This window comes from Abramis brama (assembly GCF_963993115.1).
Source record: "Abramis brama genome assembly, chromosome: 19".
Lineage (NCBI taxonomy): Eukaryota > Metazoa > Chordata > Actinopteri > Cypriniformes > Leuciscidae > Abramis > Abramis brama.
In genome coordinates this window covers 22,281,951-22,306,009 of record NC_139981.1, presented here as the reverse complement: position 1 = coordinate 22,306,009, position 24,059 = coordinate 22,281,951, and the positions used below count along the sequence as shown (strand labels likewise).

General features: G+C 35.7%; 1 protein-coding gene across 1 annotated transcript; it reads right to left on the bottom strand.

Moving 5' to 3' along the window:
* Nucleotides 1-1,816: 1,816 nt before the first annotated feature.
* On the bottom strand, nucleotides 1,817-23,842 carry LOC311069296 (FERM domain-containing protein 6). The gene is made up of 14 exons (XM_084092349.1): nucleotides 23,753-23,842; nucleotides 15,847-16,022; nucleotides 15,541-15,631; nucleotides 13,436-13,515; nucleotides 13,011-13,087; nucleotides 11,646-11,829; nucleotides 11,137-11,292; nucleotides 10,152-10,217; nucleotides 8,207-8,275; nucleotides 7,916-8,090; nucleotides 6,668-6,928; nucleotides 5,975-6,106; nucleotides 4,729-4,796; nucleotides 1,817-4,649 (listed from the first exon to the last, which is right to left on the bottom strand). Exons 2-14 carry the CDS (start codon nucleotides 15,922-15,924, stop codon nucleotides 4,398-4,400), a joined length of 1,689 nt encoding a protein of 562 aa, XP_083948475.1. The 5' UTR covers nucleotides 15,925-16,022; nucleotides 23,753-23,842; the 3' UTR covers nucleotides 1,817-4,397.
* Nucleotides 23,843-24,059: the final 217 nt, after the last annotated feature.

Here is a 24,059-nt window from a genome sequence, read left to right as displayed (position 1 = left end):
ATTTCAGCAAATGTAGTAGGTAATCCAGGAATTCCATGCATACAGAAAATTCCATACTATTACAGTGTATACTCATTGCAATGTATTATTTATTATATATCCTCATGAATGTATTATTTATGGGGGGGGTTAACACTTCACAATAAGGTTCATTAGTTAACATTAGTTCATGTATTAACTAACATTAACTAACAATGAGCAAAACATTTGTTACAGTATTTACTCATGTTTGTTAATGTTAGTTAATAAAAATCCAGCTGTTCATTGTTTGTTCAAGTTAGTTCACAGTGCATTAACTAATGTTAACAAATACAACCTTTGATTTTAATAATGTATTAGGAAATGTTGAAATTAATATTAACTAAGTTTAATAAATGCTGAAGAAGTGCAGTTCATTCTTAGTTCATGTTAACTAAGGTAGTTAATTAATGTTAACCAATGAACCTATTGTAAAATGTTACCAAAATAATTTTATATAAACACATCAAGAACCAATCAGGACAGGTCAGAAGCCATGGTATTACAAACCACTTCATATGTGCCGTTTAATTCCCATGAGGCATCTGAAAAAGAAGAAAAAAAGACCAAGAAGAAAGATTTTAGATATTCATAGAAAGTTCAATGAACAGCATGTATTTGCATTTATTAAATTAAGATTATTAAAGCATTTACTAAATATAAATCTTTTGTAACATTATAAATGTCATTGACTGTTAATTTCAATCGATTTAAGACATCCTTGATGATTAAAAGTATTAATTTCTCTCTTTTTTAATTTTACCACAAATGTTTGAATGGTATAGTTGTTTGCACAAAAATATGAAGCAGTACAACTGATTTCAACATTGATAATAATCATAAATGTTTCTTGAGCATCAAATCAGCATATTAGAAGGATTTCTGAAGGATCATGTGACACTGAAGACTGGAGTAATGATGCTTTGATCACAGGAATAAATTACATTTTACTAGAATGTAATACTATTTCACAATATTACTGTATTTGTGATTAAGTAACCACAGTCTTGGTGAGCAGAAGAGAAAAGTATCATTAGTTAGCATTAGTTGACAAACTAAAAATGAACTGCACTTCTACATCATTTATTAATATTTGTTAATGTTAATTTCAACATTTACTAATGCGTTATTAAAATAAAATATTGTAGGCTATTTGTTAACATTAGTTAATGCACTGTGAAGTAACGTGACCAAACAATGAACAACTGTATTTATATTAACTAACATTAACAAATACAGTAACACATGTATTGCTCATGGTTGATCTTACTAAGTTATTTCAAGGAATAACCCAGACAGCAACATAGTGTCGACCCAGACTCGGCCCACATCTGGTACGCGTCGAATCCACATGTACCAGATGTGGTCCGGATCTGGACCAACACTATGATGCTGTCTGGGAACTGACGCTGGTAGGTCACATGATAATCACAACATGGCAAATGTAGTATACGTCCAGATTACATTCATACTACACACATTCATATAGAACCTTTTTAGCAGTCGTTAAGTAATTACTTATTCAAAATAAGTACCTACTCAAGAGAGAATGCTATTTCGGACGCAGCTTCCATACTGATTTCAGTGTTCTTGAGTTGTATTTAGTAGATGCTGGCATAGTAGGTCATCCGTGTATTCCATGAATACAGCGAGATTCTGAAGTGTGCATACAATGGACACTTTACTATCCCTTGAGGCCACAGAGGGGAGGATTTGGTTGGAATGGCATGAGCGATGCTGACACTGGTAGGTCACATGATGATAACATGGTGGATGTAGTGCATCCAGACTACACACATTCACTATACAGAACATACTTTATTAGTGGTCACAAAGTACTTACAAAACAAGTACCTACTCAAGAGAGTATGCGATTTCGGACGCAGCCGAACTATTCGGACTGATTCAGAATGGATCTTCAATAAGTTCTTAAATTCTGTATTCATTTTAATTTCAAACCTCCAACTGATTTCTTCTATTGAACACAAAAGAAGGTATTTTGAAGAATGTTGGTAATCAGACAGTTTTGTTTACCACTGACTTCCATTGTATTGAGAAAAAACATTCAGAAAGTCCTAATGACATGAGGGTGAGTAGGCTAAAGGATGACAGAATAGCATGAATCAATTGCATAAACAGCCATTATGTCAAGACAGTCTTAAGATCTAGTATGACCTAGCAGTTGTTAGACAGTCAGTCTTACTTTTCGGTATCAAATTTGGCTAATGTGCGTTTTTATGTATCTGACTTGGAAAAAAGTTATGAACAGTCTTAAATAAATAAATTTGATGACTAACTTGTAAGACTAGTCTTAGCAGTTTATGCAGCTGGCCCAAGATCTGCCTGTGAATTAAAACAACCATTCGACTCAAAAGAACAATCTTTCAGGAATCGGATTCAAATCAAAGCATTCAAATGTCAGAACGTTTTTTGCGTCAATAATTTACTCCTAAATAATGATAATAGAACAATGTCACAGCTATTGAACTGAAAATACAAAGTGATGAGTTAAAATATAATTACTATTTATACCAATCATATCACTAACCCTTATGGTTATGCTAATTGCCTTTATCAGTTTATTATATTTATATATAATGAATCTTTAAAAAAAAAAAACCTTTAAAAAAAACCACACAATGGCCTGGTTTAAGACAGGGCTTAGATTAAGTTTAATTATGACATTTAAGTAGCTTTTATAAATCTGCCTTAGAAAAAAAAACATTACTCTTGAGACAAAACAATGGCACTGATATTTTAAGATATGCAAGTGCAAGTTGCTTTCAGTTAAAACAACTCAAATATGCATTTTAGTCTGGGACTAGGCTTAAGCCTCGTCTCTGTAAAACTGGGGGAAAACTTGACAGATTCCAGCTAAGTTTATTTATACTATTCATTCTCAGTGTTTTTCCTTTCACTGTGTGTTTACAAGATGAAGAAATGACACCCAGCACTATGTACACAACCTCTGAGGGCTTGATGTGCATTTTGTAATTATCAAAATCAATAGAGCTCCATGTATCCGGAACAAAACAAACATTGATCTATATATACAGCGAAAGAATCTTTGTTCATATCGTTACAGAAGTTCATCTCAGTTCTGCATTACTTGGATAGGAAAAGAACACATAACCTGTTAAACCAATGGTTAGATCTGGCAAAAAACACACATGGAATATTTTGGTTTGACCTTTTAACTTTCTTTTCTAATCCTGATTATTGGTTTGAGCGGGTTCACACATGCTTTGTAATTTGGGAACATGAGTATTGTCTGTACACAATGGTTCTTTGAAATAGGAGATCAGGCGGTGCAAGTTCAGTGTCTTTGAATGATGGAGCAAGATTAGCGTGACTCAAAATGCAGTAGACAAACTCTTGTGTCATAATTTGATATTAACCACTGCACAATTGTACATGGCTGAATGAGTTTATGTATTGACAGAAATGACGCACCAGTAAAAATCTCCAACATTAAGGGAATCTCTGACCAGACAAACTCCAAGTTACAAGTGTTTATTTAAAGCCACCAAGAAATCAAAATTGTTTAATTAATTGCGTGCCCTCGTAATCTTTAATCATAATAAATTCCCCTCCCTCTTGCAGCGGAATCTCTTCTCTTCTCTGATGATGTCTTTGCTGGAGTGAGGGCGGGACAACCTGTCAGTCACATGAGATCGACCAATAGCAAACCACAACCATCAAACAATCTAATCAATACCCAACAGAAAAAATCAGGTCCCGCCCTACATTTTTATTTAGTTTGAGAAGCCGTTTGACTCTGATATACGTCACAATGGGGAAGAAAAGACTATCGCAACTATCATTTCATGCCGACTTCAAAGGAATGTGGCCTTAAATTGCACGAGTATAAGATTTCCTTTTAGAGAACTGGTTATTCTGGCAGTATTAATTCAGCTCCTCCACACACTTTGTAGCATAACTGTTACACTATGTCTTAAGGTGTGTCCACGACGAAAGTTCACAATGGGAGGGGCTTCTTTTTGCTCATTGTGGTTACGACCATTTCGAATTTACATGGAAGAAATATATTTTTTATGATTAGTTGTTTTTTTGCATCATGTTTTTATAGGACACAGTGTTAGTGCCGTAATGCCTTGCTCATTGTAAGATTATCCATTAACAAATTCTGTACAAAGTTCAACAAAAAATTCTGCATGTATAATTTGTAAATCAACTCGCGATTGTTCATATCGTCCTGCTGTTGAACAGCATTGAAAACACATTTAAGTGTATGGCTGTTTTAATGAAAGTCCTGTTGAAAATGTGTCCTGTTAATGCTTCTGTTTTGTTTTCATTTTGCTGTCCAGTTTAATGGCATGAACAGGAAGACAACAGAAAGCTGCAGTCTTCTCAGTGTCTTATAGAAGAAGCTCCAGCAGCTGGTTATCGTCCAGCAGGTCCAGAGATAGGCAGTTTGTGGAGCGCTGGACACAGAAAGTAGTTTTGTCTGGACATGGGCTGGTCGTGGTGTGTGGGAGCCCAAACGTGTAGCTGAGGGAGGTGTCTGGAACCGATGCCGTTCCCAGCGGGAGAAGAGGGGGATACAGTCGCACGTCGTCCAGGCTCAGACTGTAGCGGTCGGCCGGGTTGCGAGTCTTCTGATTCGAAACCTGCAGTGGGTGATGAGAGCAATTACTGTAGTGACATGATGAAAGAATGAAAAGAGAAAGATGGGAGAAGACAGGATACCTGTTTCGTGCCATCTGGATCACAAAGGTCCGTTTGGACGTCGCCTGTAACTGAACTCATTTGCAGACCTGGAAACAGAAGATTCAGGATGAGATTATATTTATATTCAAAGTATTGATTTACAGTATGTACAACTAAAAACTAAATATGTCAAAAAGGGTAACTGAATTTACACTTTAAGGCTTAATGCACAGATCCGACATTTTGACACATTGATTTTTGGTCGATGTCAAGTCAAGTCACCATTTATATAGCGCTTTTAACATTACAGATTGTTTCAAAGTAGCTTTACAGTGATAATAGGAAATTAATGGAACAGAGATTGTTTTGGTGTTGTAAAAATCATTAGTTATTAATTTAGGGGTCGCTTACAGGACACCGTTTTAACTGAAAATAGAAGTTGTACAAGCAAAATTTAAGGGTCTATATGATTTTTACATTTTTTTAAAGAACAGACATTAAAGACATTAAAATTGATAAAATTAAGTGACAGCAAATACTTTTACATTTTTTTCAAATAAATTCTCAAATAATCCTGAAAAAAATGTATCACGACAATTTCCACAAAAATAATAAGCAGCACAACTGTTTTCAACATTGATAATAATGAGAAATGTTTCATGATCACTTGGTTTGAGACTTTGTTCAAAAATATATATTAAAAAAAATTTAACGACCCCATACAAAATACAAACAATTTGTACATACAAATTGAAAGACAAAAAACAAACAGTGCTCCCTAAACTGATTTACACCATGCTACCAGTGCTACCAGTGGATCATAAAAGTATTTTGTCCATCTTTTAGAGCGTCTGGCTTCCAATTCAACCCATGAATAAATAAAGGACACTCCAGGACTACAAGGAAGGGTTATTGTAATAAGCAGTTTGACATACAGATGCGAGGGTCTCAATGAACTAAATAAATAAAATGTAATGAACTAAATAAATACATTAATTGCATAATATAATATTTTATAAAATTATATTATCAATATATTATCATTATATAATTACATTAATCTTGCACTAATCACTCACTTGCCAGTAGTGTTTTGCATGGACCACCTACATGATTTACACATTTCCTATGCATTCAGTAACTTCACCAGAGCATATGTTGAAAACTAAGAGAATTGGAGTGAATCGGAATCAGATGGAATGATGCAGATCAGATGATCAGAAGTCAGCTTGGATGCATCGGATTTAGAAGCCCATATGAAATTGAGTGTTTTTTGAGGTATCACCTTTAAACTCTTTTTCTGATTGGATGGTAGGACAGTCGACAGACACGCCCTCCAGTAGCTCAGCCAGTCGCAAGATATCCACAGGGTCGTCCACAGAAACCTCCCCGGGCTCCTTCACCATCTCCTGCAAATCTACATTCAGATTTCATCACAAACTGTCCATCTAGCTTAAACTGTGCTTAACCTAAAGATTTAGAAACACTCTCACTGTCAGTGAGAACGTGACATCTTAAGAGAATGAAAACAATGACTTGCACGCCAAGCAAATAGACTAAATAACTTCACAACAACATGTCTTTCCAGCATTACATATGTGAGGAATCCCAGCAATGCCCATCTGTCAGCAGACCATGTCAAATTGATGAGAGTGGCATTTCATTCTGTTGCAAAACAACCACAAAGTAGGCATGTGCCCAAAGCCTAAATCCAAATTGTAAAATGTGTGGTCAGTAACGCTACGCCCTATGCACAGAGTATGCGTGATCGTGAATTGGAAAGTGAGAGTAAAAAGCGAGTGCACATTCAAAAGCAATTCCAATAACCCATATATTGATAGCGACTCCATGATGCCACCAAATTATATACAATATAATTACCCAACTATATAATTGAGAGACAACGCCATTCCTCTCATCTCATTTTTTTTTTTTTTTTTTCAACATGTCACTTTAGGGGGACATGTTTGACCCTCACCTTCCTCCTGCCACTCGTCTTCATCAGTCCGAGCTTTGCTGCTTGTGTCGATCCCAGAGGAGCCGTGACTGACGGCGGAGATGAAAGACTTCTCCTTCTCCTCCATGGAAACCATCTCTACGGAGACACTGCGTTGCCTGGTGTCCGCCTCAATGCCAGAGCTGCTGGTGGAGTGTCGAGACAGACGGGGACTGCCCTCGCTGCACGGCTGATCCAGGTCTAGCTCATCGCTGATGTACGATTCACGATACCTCTTCTTCTCTGCAACCCAAGAGGGAGAACAAAAATCGTCAAAAACAGCCTGACATGGTAAAACAGTTCTGTGATGATTCTCACAAACCAGTCAAGAACATATCTGGGCATGATTTCAACAGAATTAAAGGGAAAAAATCAAATCAAGAAGCCGGAAGTGACTGTGTCAAGGAAAAAGAATATTAATGAATAAACTATATTTTGTGTTAAAAGAAAATGGAGCCTATTTTTTTCCCATAACTATTTTCCACGTCCATTAAGATTTTTTTGTATTATGACATTAGTTTACTGACAACTTTTCTTCAATACTCATTACTATAATCGAAAAAGAAAATAGACACTATTCAAATTGTGAAGTAATTATGTGTAATGGTAAAAATAAATACATACAATTAATGTATTACAGTAATGAGAATGCTTACACACACACACATACACACGAAAAGTAAAACGTTCAGACTCCAGATGTACTTCAGTGATGTGAACTGGGGAAATGTGCTTAATCATCATAAAAAATACTGTCGCAATGCAAAACCTCATTTATGAACCTAAAAATGCTTCATATTCTATGTATAAAATATAATTTTCTTTTTCCCCTTTTGATTTTGGTCTGAAATGTGACAAATGTTTTTTTGAGAATAATCTTGGACAAAATCTTGGACAAAAAAACTCCACTGAGAAGAAATACAAAACAAAATCATACTATAACGGCCCGTTCACACCAAGAACGATAACTATAAAGATAACTGTATTAGTTTCCACACCAGCGGACGACATCGTTCTGTTAATTCTAACCACGCGCTGCAGTTTTATCGTCTGCTGCTTTAAATTCTCAAGCTCTTTAATGCAGGATGGATTCTGATTCTGATTTTATCGTTCATCAGCTGGAAAAACAATAGTTCTGAAAGTGATTCCAACAATATAGTATTATCTTTATCTTTATCATTATCGTCCTTGGGCCATAATTAGTGAGAAGAATATTGTGTGGACACACACCCTCTGTCTCCTCTAGCTGGCGCAGGTGTTTGAGCGCAGGTTGCAAGCTGAGATACAATCGGTGACAGGAGCTCAGATGCAGCAGCAGATGTCGAGAACGAAAAGCCGAACCCGTGTAGTACACCAGCTTCCTCGCTGAGGGCAAACCATCCGGCTGGATCTCAAACTTCTTCCCCTGTGCAGAGAGCAGAAGAGAGAACTCTGTATACGTAAAGTAACTTTTAACATCAGAGCAGATGTTCAAGCACCACAATCCATAATAATGAAACAAGCAGTAACATTAAATGTTACCAGAAAGGTGAGTCTTCCCACGTGAAACCAGGGGAAATCATACAGCAGATCACGCATATTGTTCACCTCCTGCAAAATAAAACAAGGCCATCTGTCAAGTGAAATGGAATACTCTGAAAAACGAGAATTGTAAGAAAATTAAATGGTTTCACTAAATGGTTCAGGTTCCTTATGATTTCAATGCTGATTCTTTTAGTAAAAACACTGATTTAAGCCTTTATTACACATTAGGGGTTGAACGACTTCAGAGATTTGTTAAATAGACATTTATGTGATTAAAGTTGAGTTGACGTCGACTAGTCACTGATGATGTCATTAATGAACAAATAAGTCTGGACTTCGAGCTCAGACTCGAACGCCTTGTGCACAGCTATGGCACATGACACATTGCTGCCTATAAGGCTATTGCTCCTACGTAATAGCTTATAACAGTTATTTTGCCTTTGGGACGTTATATTTCTCACAGATTTTGTTCATTTTAAGTCAGATACAGATAAAGTAGCACAGTAAAGATTATATGTATATGAATGCATTAGTAAGAGAGCGATTGTGTGTAAATTAATTCTACCTGGCAGCATCTCTCGACTAATAGTGAAGCTGTGGGTTTTAGTTACTAAGAAATATACGCTAGAACTTTTCAGTTTCTAAGCTATTTTATTGATAAGTCACAGAACAGTGTTGAAAATATATTTCTGCGCTACTGAATGTTTCTGAAGAAACTGTCAAAGCTACTGTCTGTATGTGTGCGTTACAATGCAGCAGCGCATTAGTTTAGAACGGCAAATAACTTAAGTGTACACTAAGCTGATTAAAATGTGCATTCGCCCAATCAATTTTGATGGTATAATCAAACATATCTTGTGTAACACTCTCGGAGAATGCATTTATTTATCATTTTAACTGTTGGAAACGGTGTGTAAAAGTGGACTTCAAATATTTCTTATCCAGTTGCGCCCTCTATAGTCCATGATCAGCACCTAGCCAACGTCAAGCTTAAAGCGTCACAAATCATGGCCGAGCATTAAACTTGTCTATTCAACTACTCTGTGCAACCCCTATAGTACAAATACCATTTTTATAGAATTTTATCATTTGTTATTCTATTACAAATAATTTTCAGACCATTCCAACAAAAAATATTTGGTCCCAGCAGTTTTTTGAAAATGAAACTTTCTGACCAACAATGAGATCTCCCAACCCTACTTGCCACAAATATACAAACATTTATACACTAACCTCCCACTATGAACTAAATGTGTTAGATCATATGTAATATAGGCTTATTTGGCAGTGTGAGAAAGACGTTTAATATAAATCCTGTTTTTTTTTTTATCAAAGCAGAAGGGGAGCCCATTTAAAGGTTGGGGTCAGGGCCTCAACACACTGGGTCTTTGATCTCTTAAACACAGGGCCCTTAGTTTAATCCAACCCCAGACGCTTTAGCAGGCAGATCAGAGGATTCAAGGGAAAGGCATGCACTCCAAATCCCTGTTTATGGACTGAACCGTCAAATATATGCATTCCAGTCAGGCCTTTCTGGAGAGCTCTGTCATTGTGATTGGCACCGGCTCAAAGAGAAAACACAGGACTGCAATGAATCACAGAATGATGCACAACAAAGCGAATCTTTTTTTGCAGCGAAAAGAGGTCCAACATTTTTGAACTATTTCAGGTGACATGCAACAAACACTGCTGAAATGTTTTTTTTGCACTGCTGCCAATTATATACAGGTTGTTCCCCTGTTTTTAGTGGCAAGACTTTGTCAAATCAGAATGACGTCTTATTTTTACTGTTAAAACATCTCATAGGTGGTCAGAAAGCTATGGCCATTTGTGCAAAAACACAGAGGCAGTTCCATTCAAAATAAAGCCACTCAATGATCTCCAACGATATAATCTTGTGAATGCTGCATAAAGAACACACATAAGCGCCACAAAAGCACACCTGATACACTTGCATTCCTCGAAGAGTCAGTCCAAGGAGAGCTGAGCCTTTCTCTTCTTTCTTGTCCTTCAGGAAAGAGACATAGGCTGATTAACACACATCAAAACATTGAACATACTATAAATATTATAAAATATCAATAATTTAACCAAGTATTAAAAAGTGTTAATATTATATATTAAGTGAGTTCTGCCTCCTCCTTTACAGACTAGTTCAAAATGGTCTCATGTCATTTTCAGTTCTTCTACAATTAGTCAAATCTATATAATTATATATTCTAATATAAAATAAAAAATATTCTGATATATTTATTGTATACTACTTTTATAGTTTAAAGTTTAGGGTCAGTAAGATTATTATTTTTTATTTTTTTTAAAGATGTCTCTTATACTCACCAAGGCTATATTACAGTAAAAACAGTCAAATATAAATTATGAAATATTTTTAATATATTTTAAAATGTAATTTATTCCTGTGATGGCAAAGTTGAATTTTCAGCATCATTACTCCAGTCTTTAGTGGCACATGATCCTTCAGAAATCATTATAATATGCTGATCTGCTGCTCAAGAAACATTTGTACTGCTTAATATTTTTGTGGAAACCATGATAAAAGTAGTCATTTCTTTAATTTCTTGAATGGTAGTGTATAGTGTATTTTCACAGTTCATAATGTATAATTTATGCCCCTTTAATTGCAAATTAAAAATTGGAATTGCAAAACCAATAACTGCTGTCAAACAGTTTTCCTCTTGGTTTTACATTGCTTGGCAGTTCTGCCCCAAACTCACAAAACTTGATATAATGTTGTAATATCACTCAAACAAGCACACTGCAATTCCTTTGGTTCCACTAGTAGTGCAGAAATGACTTCACTTTCAACCTCCACTTTGATGAGGACATTTTTCAAATCCTCCCTACATACCACAGCTGAGAAGGTCTTGACCTACAGCAAGACATTCTGATAACCATGCATGACCTCTGACCTTCTGTAGGCGATAAAAGGTGACTGGGACATCCTCCAGACGGCAGGATTCTCTGATAAAGTGCAGGATAGCGTCACGAGAGGACATCCCCCACAGCTCTTTATGAACCTTGGGCCCGTGACACAGCAGGTAGTCAATGCCACGCTTCGCAATTATCTGTAAGAGATCAGACACGGGACATGCGTGATTATGAAACGAGTGTGGGCTCTCACCATGCTTAATTAGTTTTACAAAAACTTTAATCAAACCCCTGCTGTAAAAAAACAACATGAAAAGTTTGGTGCTCGTCAAAAAATGCTTGGCAACCAGCATGGTCTTTCAGGTGAAGCTGGTTGTCCAAGAAATGATTGCTAGTTAAAAAGTTTTTTAATTAAGAAGCCTGGTGGGACATCAGCATACCAGCATCCAAAATACAACATATGCTAACTACACTTAAAAACAAAGTAAGCACCACCTGCTTGAATGCAAATGTATGTGATTGTACTTTAGACACTCTAATGAAGATTTACCCAGGGTGGAAAGTATTCTTTGGGCTGGAAATACATAGCGTGTCCATGACTGAGGTGGTCAGAGCGTTCGGCCTGTAAGGCGTATCCTGCCAGCTGGAAATACACTTCCTCCTGCTGTCTGCATTCTGAGCGCAGGACACGTTCCCGCAGGTCATAGTAGTACAGTTTTCTCGCTTTACGCTCACTGAGAACAGAGAAAAAGAGGAAGAAAAAAAATAAACAACACATTTGATAACTGATAACAGATAACTGATATTATGATGAATGTTATACTGTGTATCATATGCTTTTGCATGTTTAAAAAAAAAAACATATATAAGAGACATCACATGCTAGAAATGCAGTAAAATCAACCATCATACAGCAGAAAAGATGGTTAGTTGGCTAAGGGGTTAGTATTTTGACAACATGGTAGAACTTTATATTATACTTATATTATATTATACTTTATACTTTATATTAATTAATAATACAACATTTCTACTGATGGTCAGTAATCAATATAATGGTCAATATTATTTAAAAAAATACCACACTGAAACTGATAAACCACTAATATACAGTACCATTATACAATACTTTTATTCAGCAAGGAGACATTGATGATCAAAGTTGATCAAAAGTGACCGTAAAGACATTTATAATGTTACAAAAGATTTCTAAGATGTTTGGTACTTTTCATTCATCAAAGAATCTTTGGAATGATATCAGAACATTATACTGATTTCTGAAGGATCATGTGACACTGAAGACTGGAGTAATGATGCTGAAAATTCAGCTTTGCCATAACAGGAATACAATACATTTTAAAATACATTCAAATAAACAGTTATTTGTCATTTAAAATTGTAATAATATTTCACAATATTACTGTTTTTACTGAATTTTTGATTCAATAAATGCTGCCTTGGTGAGCATAAAAGACTTATTTAAAAAATATATATAAAAAAAATCTTACCAACCCTACACAAGATTACAAATCTTTAGGAGAACTATCCCTTCAATATAAGCATGCAAGACTAAATATGACACATACAAATTAATTTAAAGAGGAATTTAATAAAAGACTATCCACACTGACTTCAAAATTCTCCACGTTGCCATTTTCCACATGAAATAAAACCTGAAGCTAAATTCAGTTTCATTATGAGCAGTTTTCAATTACACCACACCCAAATGAGGGGGACAACTTGCTCTGCCTAATAATAATAAAAAAGCTTTCAAAGACAAACCGCATAAAAGCCAAGATCACAAGCCCACTCAGACTGGCCTCACCCCCTGGTGGATTAAACCTAATGAAGGAAAGAGGCCAAGGAGAGGGTTCCTCCCTTCAAACGTTGGGGAATCTCTAAGCCTGTGTCTTACCAGATGAGTCTGCCATTCTCCACATAGTACTGGACCTTCAGACAGAGCAGGGGAGGGATTGACCTCCTCAGCGACCCCTGCCGAGAGAAAGAACAGGCTTGACTAGGTTACTGTGGCAACCCCCTCATTATGAAGTCACTCCCACATCCCGAATGGCCAACTGGTGTTTCTCTTTACTGTAACCGCCCTGATGACCACAGGGAACATGGAACAAATGGTACAGAAATAATGTGATGGAAACAGATGGTAATATCACAACACATTGATGAACCAAGGCACTTGTAAGAATACCATGATACTACCATGATGGTATTGCCATGGGACCTGATACTTTCTGGTGCTTTTTTATAGTGATTTTGGTGTTAATAGACATGAATTACAGAGTAAATGATGTCCATTTAGGAGCAGGACCGTGATATGCTCACCTTCCCCGAGTCCTGTTTCCACTCCTTGGGGAAATACTTGGCAAGTTTCTCTTCCAAGTCCAGAAAGATGTGCTCATTGTCTGAAACAGCCCAGAAAGGACACACAGGAAACAAGCGTAAATGCTCTCGCCATGCAAACAATGGCATCATGAATTCATGCATGAAATCTGCCCAACAATGACCTCAATTAGGGAGACGACTGGAATGAAAAGACCCGTTCAGCCACTGGTGAACGCACGGCCCGGTATGCAACAGCCCTGACCGCAGACAAAACTTACCGCAGTAAAAACTAGCAGTCTCATGCCAAAGCAATCGCGATTGCAAAAGAATTCCAGCGCTTTGGGTAAATCGTGTAACACTTCTAAAAGGGAGCTTGTGCAAGAATGGAATTAAGATGGTTCAAATAAATGTCACAATGGAAAAATGAAAGGAGATTTAGCTAAGACCAATAAATCAATGTTTTTTTTCAGGTTAAGAACCAACATTTCTAGCACATCCTTTTCATTTGAGTAGTCTGTGTGATTTATTCGATTTGCCAATGTGACCTCATTAGTATTTGTAGGAATGTGTACGTGGAAATCTAGCACACATACATTATCAAACACTGAAATGTACAATATCAATGCACTGATATAATCTAAAATGCAAATGATAACACTTTACACAAAATTTCAATTTGTTAACATTACATAACGTTATATGTATTATTTATATAAAGAACATGTATTATTATTATGATTTAATATATTTGTAAAATAAGTAAGTATTTTATTAAAAAATATTGGTAACAATGTACAATAAGTTTTTATTAGTTAGCATTAGTTAACTACATTGGTTAACATGAACTTATAATGAACTGCACTTCTTCAGCATTTATTAATCTTTGTTAATGTTAATTTCAACATTTACTAATACATTATTAAAATCAAACATTGTATTGGTTAACATTAGTTAATGCACTGTGAACTAACATAAACAATGAACAGCTAGATTTGTATTATTAATTAACATTAACAAAGATGAACAAATACAGTAACAAATGTATTGTTCGTGGTAAGTTCATGTTAGTTAATACATTAACTAATGTCAACAAATGAAATTAATTGTAAAGTGTTACTAAAATATTTGTAGCATAAATTATCCTAAATATATTTATATTCTATTATTGTCCTCAATATTTGTTTTATTATGAATGATTATGAATATAATCTAAATATATATTTTATTTTATTTTTGTATAAATACTTATTTTAATTATGAATTATTTTATTTATATAAATTACAAGAATTCAGAGTATTCGTGCTAAGTTTAACTTAAATGATGTCAATACACTGATATTGTATGTTTCCAAAATGTATGTGTACACTTTAGGTAAGAGAGACGAATGAGCGCAAGTTCACATTCCATTCAGTTTATCCAACCTTTATCACTGCTAACTTCACATCGCTAACTCCCTCGCCACATGACTCAAACTCGTTCTGACTCATTGTCTCTAGCTGAGGTTCATCTCAACAAGGTTGTGACCCTGCTAAATGCTCAGCCAATTTCTATCGCTCTCTCCCGCTGCCTCTCTGCCCTGAACTGGTGAATCATGGTGAATTCCAGGCTTAAAGTTAATATACCTCGGTTTCAGGCCTCAGGGGTCACCGGCCCTCAAATACACAAAAACAAAGACACTCTTGTCCGAGAGGAGAGTGACACAACATCATAAAAAGGTATTCAAGAGGATGGAATGAGGCTTTTGAATAAGGGGTTGAAAAAGAGAGCAAAAAGAGACTGAATGATTAGATCTTAATAGAGAAAGCCTGAATGGAATTGCAACACAACTGGAAAATGTTAGATGCAAAATTATTTTTAAACAGATTTAATTTATATGTCCTTGGGAATAAAAGGTTAGGGTGTTTAACCCGTCTGGAGACTGTCATTATATCCATTGCTAGAATGGGCAAAAACCAGAAGGCCTTGGGATGTAAGCTTTTGCATCTGAAAACATTCAGTGAAAGACTCTACTTTGGTTTCAGTTTACATTTGCAGTACATACAATACAAATACACATTTCTACTGAGACTGACATACACTTTAACTGGAAAGCAACGATCCTTACTTTTAACTAAAGTCAATCCAAAGTAGTGCAGCTCTTTAACCCCGAGAAGCTCGCAGACACGTTGAAACACTTCTTGACCTGTTGCTTTCAGCTTGAAAGAAAAGAAAAACTGATTTGACAGTGAATCTGGTACAAAAACATCATTTTAACATCACATTTTATGTTCAGTATATTACAATATAAAGCCTTGAGTAGGTTATTGCTTTCTTAACATTCATAGTGCATAGGTCAATGACAGATTCACATGCAAACATGAGGAAGACATGATCCAAATCAAAATAAGAACTATTACAAGAGCTTATTTACCCCCACTGTGATGTCCAGTGTCTCCTTGGTGGGAAGAAGGACGCACACTGTCCTCTCGTGTTTGGCAGGGACAGACATCTCATCCACGTACACACATGCATGCACACACACACACTTGCCTCTTTTTAATCAAGATGCTTTGCTCTCACAGGTATTGGCTCCTTCATTTTGAATATCTGCAAAAGAACACAAACAAACTTAATGAGGGATTTGCTATACGGTTGCTATTGTATTCCAAGTAACTAGGCCTATGTGGTTTCTAGAGAGTTATTGCCACAAGTTGCTATGATATTCATGGCTTGGATAGATATGGCAATGAAAGCCTATGGGATTTTTATGGCCATTTTATCGTCTGCCAGGTGAAAATCATACATAAGATTGCTTTGAGAAGTAAAAGCACACCTCTCATCAACAAACTGCATGATTTGAAGTATAAATCATGCCCATAGCAGTAGCACTACTACCAAGCAAAACAAAACTAACAATATAACTCAACAATGACTAGCTCTATGATGAAATATCTGCTATTGTTCTTTTCTCATATTTTAAGACGCAAAACAAGGAAAAAAAGGAAACACTGAGGTAAATAAAATGTCTAGACTGTCCAGAAATGTTGATGATGTCTGTGGAATATGAGGTTTTGTCCTGCTCTCATATTTCATGCAAACTTGACCCCCACTTCAGCCATGCAATAAAAGCTCATTACATTACACAATCCACCCAGTCAAGTCAGATTACATAAACATGCAATTATGTAATAATTAAATTAACGCCAAACTTGTAAACAATGAGTCTCGCCGATCCTGTAGTGAATATTATTGGGTGATGTTATCGTGTTTGTGGACCTTCACGTTTCCTGCTATAGTGAGTTTCACAGTGTACATAAGCTCACCTGTGAAAACATTACAGGCCGCCGCTGCATTCCTCACATTATTTGGCAAATTCCACCTGCTCCGAGTTTTTACTGAACCGAAAAACCTCAACATTGTGCTGTGGATACAAAACTAACCCTACAAAAACACTCGTCAATTTGCTCCCATTCTACAGTGCTGTACGGTGACCCACAAAAATGTATTTAGACATTTAAGTCAAACTTAAAATGTATGAATGTAATTGCAATAAATGGCATATCCAAACAATTGGCATCTGTAAACAAATTATGCTAAAGATTTTTTCAAAAACCATGCATTTTTGTGATTACTTTTAACCAACTGGTCTTAAGATTCTCACACGTTTAAGTTCAAATATATCATATATAGTATTAATGTATACTATATGTCCCAACTGTATACATACATCTCTGGATATTCATTAGCCATTGGCTGTTATTATGTGGTTTCTCTCTCACACTGGGTTTACTTGGGCACGTTTTACCTTCAGGTGATTCAGAGCATGACAGTCACACCTGTGAATCAAGACACATAAACTAGGCTACAGTAACTGTTAACCACTACAGCCTCAGGGGAATCCAGCTGCTAGTCTTGACTTCTTTAGTTTGATTCATGAGTTTTGTCTCATTTCTATACATGGCATCCGGTAAAAAAAATAAAAAAAAAAGATTTTAGTCTTCCTGAAAGTCAAATATAATGGAAGCACAGTTGAAGACTTGATCAATGGATAGTTCACCCAAAAATATTCTGTCATTTATTGATGTCGTTCCAAACCTGTTTGACTTTTTCTTCTGTGGAACACTAAAGGAATGTTAGGCAGAGGGACAGTCACCTTTTCTTTTATTTCTTCTTTTTTTCTCCACACAATGACAGTGAATGATTTGTTCTGCCTTAAATCTCTTTTTGTGTTTCACAGAAGAAAAACACTTTTGACTTACTGACAACAAACAAACAATAAACTAACTACACACCTCTAATGATGTAATTTCAAAGGTGTAATGAAGTAAAATATAATAGACACAATAAATGTATATAGATATACTATAATGTATCATCCAGGCCAACGTATCATTTGGAATTATTTTGATCAATTAACAGAAGCACAACTTTTTATTTACAGAAAATGTACACAAAATATTTTATACACACACACACACGCACACATATACATATATGAAGAGTTCAGATGCAAAAGCCTCTAAGTGCCATCTGAAATTTTCTTCTAGAATGGTAATTTTTATCAAGCTCGTATATTTAAGTTCAGTAATTTCACTTTAATGACAATTAATAGGTCATCTTCATTGCCATTTAAGTGAAATTACTGAACTTAAATATACGAGCTTGATAAAAATGATCATTCTAGAAGAAAATTTCAGATGGCACTTAGAGGCTTTTGCATCTGAACTCTTCATATATATATATATATTCATTCAAATTCATTTGTGGGGGTAAATTAATTAAAAATCTTTTTTTTTTATTACTGCTGAATTTTTCAATTGCTAGGGTTGCTCTGATCGATCGGCCACAGATTGGTATCAGCCGATAATCACGTTGTATGACTCGATCGGTAGTCACTAAATTTGGCTGATCTCATGAACCGATCGCAATTTGATGACATAAAACCATAAAAAGTTGCCACTGAAGCGCATGTAAACAGTAGACAGATGAGGCTTTGGCGCCATGTTCTGTTTTGTAACTTCATGAAACATTAGCTAGTATTAGGACCTCTGGTATGGTGGGTAAGGACAGTGTCGAGACCAATCGGACACTGTTTTACAGCCGGAGCCAAAGAATAGGAGCGCACTGCTGAAAGAGCGCTGGAAGATCATCATTCATCAACTCACCCAGGATCTTATTACTTGTTACTTTATATGTACTTATTAATATTGTAATGCTTTATTCTGTTGTGTTTACCCACGTAGGCTAAGTAGTTTTTATGTTCAATATAACACTCAAATCACTTGTTTGGAGAGGTTTTTGGACTTTTGATAAAAAGGCTACCGTGGTTTCAATCCAAATAACTGTGAACAAGCCCACACTTGATTTGTTCAAACAGTCATCATGTCAAGCATGAATAATAACAAAATATATCAATAAATTGCATCACTTTTCCGGGGGTTTTCTCAGCAGTGTTGTAACATAAGAACCTCCAAACATAATCAATTTTTTTTTCTTCAAAAATGTAAAGGTTTTCTATCAAGTACAAAACCACCATGTACTTGATGTTAAATCTTTTTTTGTAGAGTTATAAGCCATTACTTTTAAGTTTGCCATTTGAAATAATGTGAAATCATTAAAAATGCCTTCAGGGTGTAAGGGGTTAACAACAGTGACAGTTAACAGAGAGCTTACATATCACTTACATACAGCTTGAATGATCAGGATTCGTATCGGCCGATCATGACGACTAGAAAACAGCAGTCGGTATCGGCTGCAAAAATCCTGATCGGAGCATCCCTATGCTGGACTTTTAACCATAATGTAACTATGAAAGTTATAAATTCATAATTTTGTTGTATGACATATATGCTGAACACCTGAGTTAACTGTGGTGGCATTTTAAAATCAGAAAATCACAAAAACGTTTAAAAATCCCACAAAACCAAATGTATAAGTATGAATGGTAATAAACCCAAGCACATCAAAAGCTGTAAGCACTGGCCTTGAAACAAACTTTAGACCATCTGGGGCATAGGCCTACTTATTGTTGAGCCCTGATATATTTACATCAGCACCAGACCTTGTCAAAATGCCACTAATTTGAGAGGGTTTGCCAGTAAACACGTCTCCTGCCAAAGATTCAGTTAGTACAAATTCTCTACTGGGTGGGATTTAAGGGGGTTTATCTTTAAATCAATTAATCAGATTAAATGTGACCTGTCTCGAGACCTCTGCTCTGGGCCAGTCTAGATCTGAGTGTGCAAACGCCAGACCTCTTAAAGGAACAGTTCAGCCAAAAATGAAAATTCTGACATCTATTTAAACTCATGTTGTTCCTAACCAGGGATATTATTGTTAAATAAAAATAATAATAATAATAATAATGTATATATATATTTATTATATATTATTATATATATATATATTCTATATATAATAATTTTTTTTAAATCATTGAAATAAAGCTATTCGAAAAAAACCTTTATTAATAAATACATTTAAGTTGAGTTAAGTTAAAATAGGCTAAGTTTAAGCTCGAAAATTACTAACTGAAAAAATGAAACAAAAAAATGAAACCTAAATAACAACATAACAAATCTAATAAAAAAATATAAATCAAAATATTAATACAAACTATAATAGTATATGAATCAAAACTAATATAACAGTTCCAAACACTGCAAAAAAATAATACTGTAAAAGTGCTCCAGTAAATTGGTTAACTGCAAGGTACCTTACCATATACAGTACGGTGAAAAACTGTAAATAGTTTAACATCGCAATCCATGTGATTTTACTGTAAAATATTGTCAGTTTATGGCTTTTGCAAAAAAAAACCATATAATTTATGGTAAAAAAAAAGCACATTCCCAGAAGTCCCTGCTTCTAAGTAATGACAAATCACATATGATTACATGTTTATAAATAATTTTGTCCCTTCTTGTTTTTGTAATCAGTTGCATACATTAGTGTGTTTTGTGTTACATTCAGTTATTTAGTTATTTTGCGCTATTCTAGTGTCACGTGTGTTACCCTGATGGTGTTTTGTCTGTATGACCCTGTATTGACCATGTTTTATAAACAGTCCACTCACAATGAACTCTGATTAGCATGTGGCTTTCTATTGTGCAACCTGTATTATTGTGGTGGTTATCAGTACATTTTAAGGTAAAAGGGCAGATTTTGGTATTTAAGAAGGTATATTAGCATTAGGTCTATATCACTAAATGAAATATACTGTTATACGTTGTACAATATGCAGGCATCCTGTAAAACCGGAAACACTGACACTTTATTTTTACAGTGAATTTCTGGCACAGCTGCCAGGTTTTAACGTAAATTTAACAGGATTTTTTTTACAGTTTGCCTTCCGACCATGCAACACAATTATGAAGACTGTGCTAGTCACTGTTCAATTCAATAACAAGCTTCAGTTTCAATCCTCAAAAAAGGATGCATTCGATCCAGTATCACATCAACAATCACATCAATCAATGCCACTGACTGTGCGACGAATATGTGTACGATGACAGCTACAGTATAGAGTGGTGCAGGTATGACATCACTTTGTAGGCCAAAACGCAAAAAACGAGTTAGCATTTTAGCACTTCCGGTTCCACCATCTTGAAGTCAAAAGGTTTTTTTTGAAGTCTGAAATAAGGTTTGTGGTGAACACAAGCTCAAGACACTTTAACGGTTTATTCTACGAAATAAAATACATCAGTATTACCCCACTCGTGATTTTTTGAAGCCGTGTCTTGAAAAAGGCGGTTGCTAACAAGTGGCTAAATGGGACTACAGAGGCAGTCGGGAAAATGAAACGTCATCACGCTGAAAAGGTAAGACTGCTTTTACAGTGTCATTATGCTCATAATTGTGCTCTTGTAAACTATTCTAACTCAAACGTTCTGGGAAAATGTTTTTAGATAAAAACTGTAAGAGTTGTTGGAAGCTTAGTGATGATGACGTTGAAGTTGAGCAACCGTGGTGTAGTTCGTTTATAGCCTACCTTTAGCATGTACTTTTGTTGATCACAGAGCTTGTTTTTAGCGATAATACAAAAGCCTGAGGGAAAATCCTTTTGGGTTTATATCATGGGAACCAGTGTAATGTTAACTGCCGGCTGGCCTACAAAGTGACGTCATACCTGCACCACTCTATTGAATCGCAGACTATGACACAAGTTAGTGCAAAAGAATAAAACGTCATCATCAGCATGTGCTAGTGGTAAACAAAATCGCACTTTGGCAATTGTGGTTTTCATGTGTGCTGAAAAAAAGAAGAGGAAGCGAAAGAGGAGAATATGGATGCGGTCATGGCTAGGGAAAAGAAGGTAAGTTGTTTTAAGTTTTAGCGCCATGTTGTGTTGATCAATACGTCATTTCATGTTGCAGTTTTTTTGGCTAGTCAGTAAACGTAGATCGTAGCAGCAAACACACTGTAAGATCATCATGCTAAATTTCTGACACTGTCAGAAAATTATCGCAGGATATCTTTGGTAGCAAGACCGTGACAACGGCCGTCTTTGAACCTCTCTCACTGTATGACGTAGAACCCACGACCACAGAAATCACCACGATTGGTCATCTTTCGTCTGGGACAGCTCAAAATCATACAATACTGGGCATCAAGCAGGGGTGCCCAATCTTCTTGGAGATCTTCCTGCCTGCAGGGTTCAGATCCAACCCTGATCCAACACACCCGTCTGTAATTATTAAGGGCTCGTGAGGATATCAGCTAGCTGGTTCAGTTGTGTTTGATCAGGGATGGAACTGAACTTTGCAGGAAGGTAGATCTACAGGATCAGGATTGGGCTGTATAATTACATGCAACCAAAATCCTAATCTTACCCTAAACCTATAATAAGTACATGTAGTTGCTTAATATTACTCAGTAAATATATAATTACACTGTAACAATGACACCTCAAAATAAAATGTAACCAAAGAACCACATCAGTCAATTTGTGAAGAAATCATTCAGACTGGTTTTGTGAACCAGATAAAATCAATTCAAAAGATTCATTGCATGATTCCTACGTCTTCCATGAACTAACATCAAGAAATTTAGTGAATAACTAAATAGCATCTGTTTATAAGTTATCCTAAGCAAGAATAAATCTTCAGCACAACCATGCTGTTCCAAACACAACAGACTGCGGCTATGTGCTTAAGGAGTTTTCCTTCCCCTGTCGTGTCTCTGAACACCTCTGAAGAATTCCAGTGAAAACAGATGCAGTTGAGCCTCAGGGTAACAGGTTGCACTGCATGATGAGCTCGTTTGACAAGGAAAAAATGGAGGCCAGTGATGGTGTATTTAAGCAATACAAACAGGCACTTCAAGCGAAATGAAGTTCCTCAAGAAACCTTGAGTTATTGCCCAATGGCAATCCCAAGGCTTCAACAACTACTAGGATCCGAGGACAAGTCAAAAGCCGGTTTTCCACCCACCTGTGGCTCTGGGGGGAAAAAATCACTCATCTAGTCATGAACCATCATACCTCTCTGCCCGTTGAATGTGCATTCGTGTTTAGACTTGTCAGAGGGTGAGTCTGTTATATCCGCAATTAAATTCCAAACTGCTTTCCTTTCTGAACCGTTCACACAACAACAAAAGTTCAATTCAATTGCATTTGATGATATATATATATATAGATTTCCCCCCCCATCTATGAACCATATTTAGTCTTGTGCATTAAAAACAGCTCAATGTCTGTACTAGAGTCCCCATACACCACAATCTCACCATTTATATGAAAGAACATGCAGTGCAACTTGATGGGTGGGAAAGTAACTGTAGATAGCAAGTTTCAAAATCACTTTCAGAAACACAGAAATCAGCCTAACTTCCAGATTTAGAATAACTGAAATGATATATCAAATGAAAAGTTAACCAAAGGTTCTGCACTAATTACAAACAACAGTGGAGTAGTCTCTGTGGAAAGTTCAACTTTAAAGTTCATGTATAGAGAAAAATGCTCAATATTTACAAAAATGATCAGAAGATTAAGCTTATGATGGAGTGTTTGATTATAAATCAGTTTAAGTAATATTAATATATTTGTAAAAAACAAATCAATAATGGAATATTTTGCAATACATTAGATCAAATCAACTTTAATGACTATTACGAAGGGAAAAAAAACTTAATACGTGAAAAACGACCAGAAAATAAGAACTAGTTGTGGAATACTTTAGAAATATTGCAGAAGGGAAAACTGGTCAAAAAAACAAACAAATTAACAAACAAATTAATTAAAGGAGTCTATACAAATATATAAACTTAAATATACGTACTAGTCCATTAGACTTTCAAATACAAATGAATGCTTTTAGAGGACAGGTAAAAACACTTACCTCCTTTTAAAATCCCGAGTGTATGTTTGTTTTGGGGGCTGAAGCTGTTATAGTAGAACTCACATAAACACGCGCGCGCGCTCTCTGACTGACTGACTGATGAGAGAATCGGAGCAGTAGATCAGACTAAACCAAATTTCCACTGCGAGGGGGGTGTTTTCATCATACCGCGCGAAAAAATAAAACATACATCACTACTGTTTTAAATACGTGGCATTTTGTCGTCGAAAATAATTAATAAAAGGTAAAAATGTAATAGCGAGGGAAAACTGTAAAACTCTGATTGTCTGTGGTGATAACCTATAAC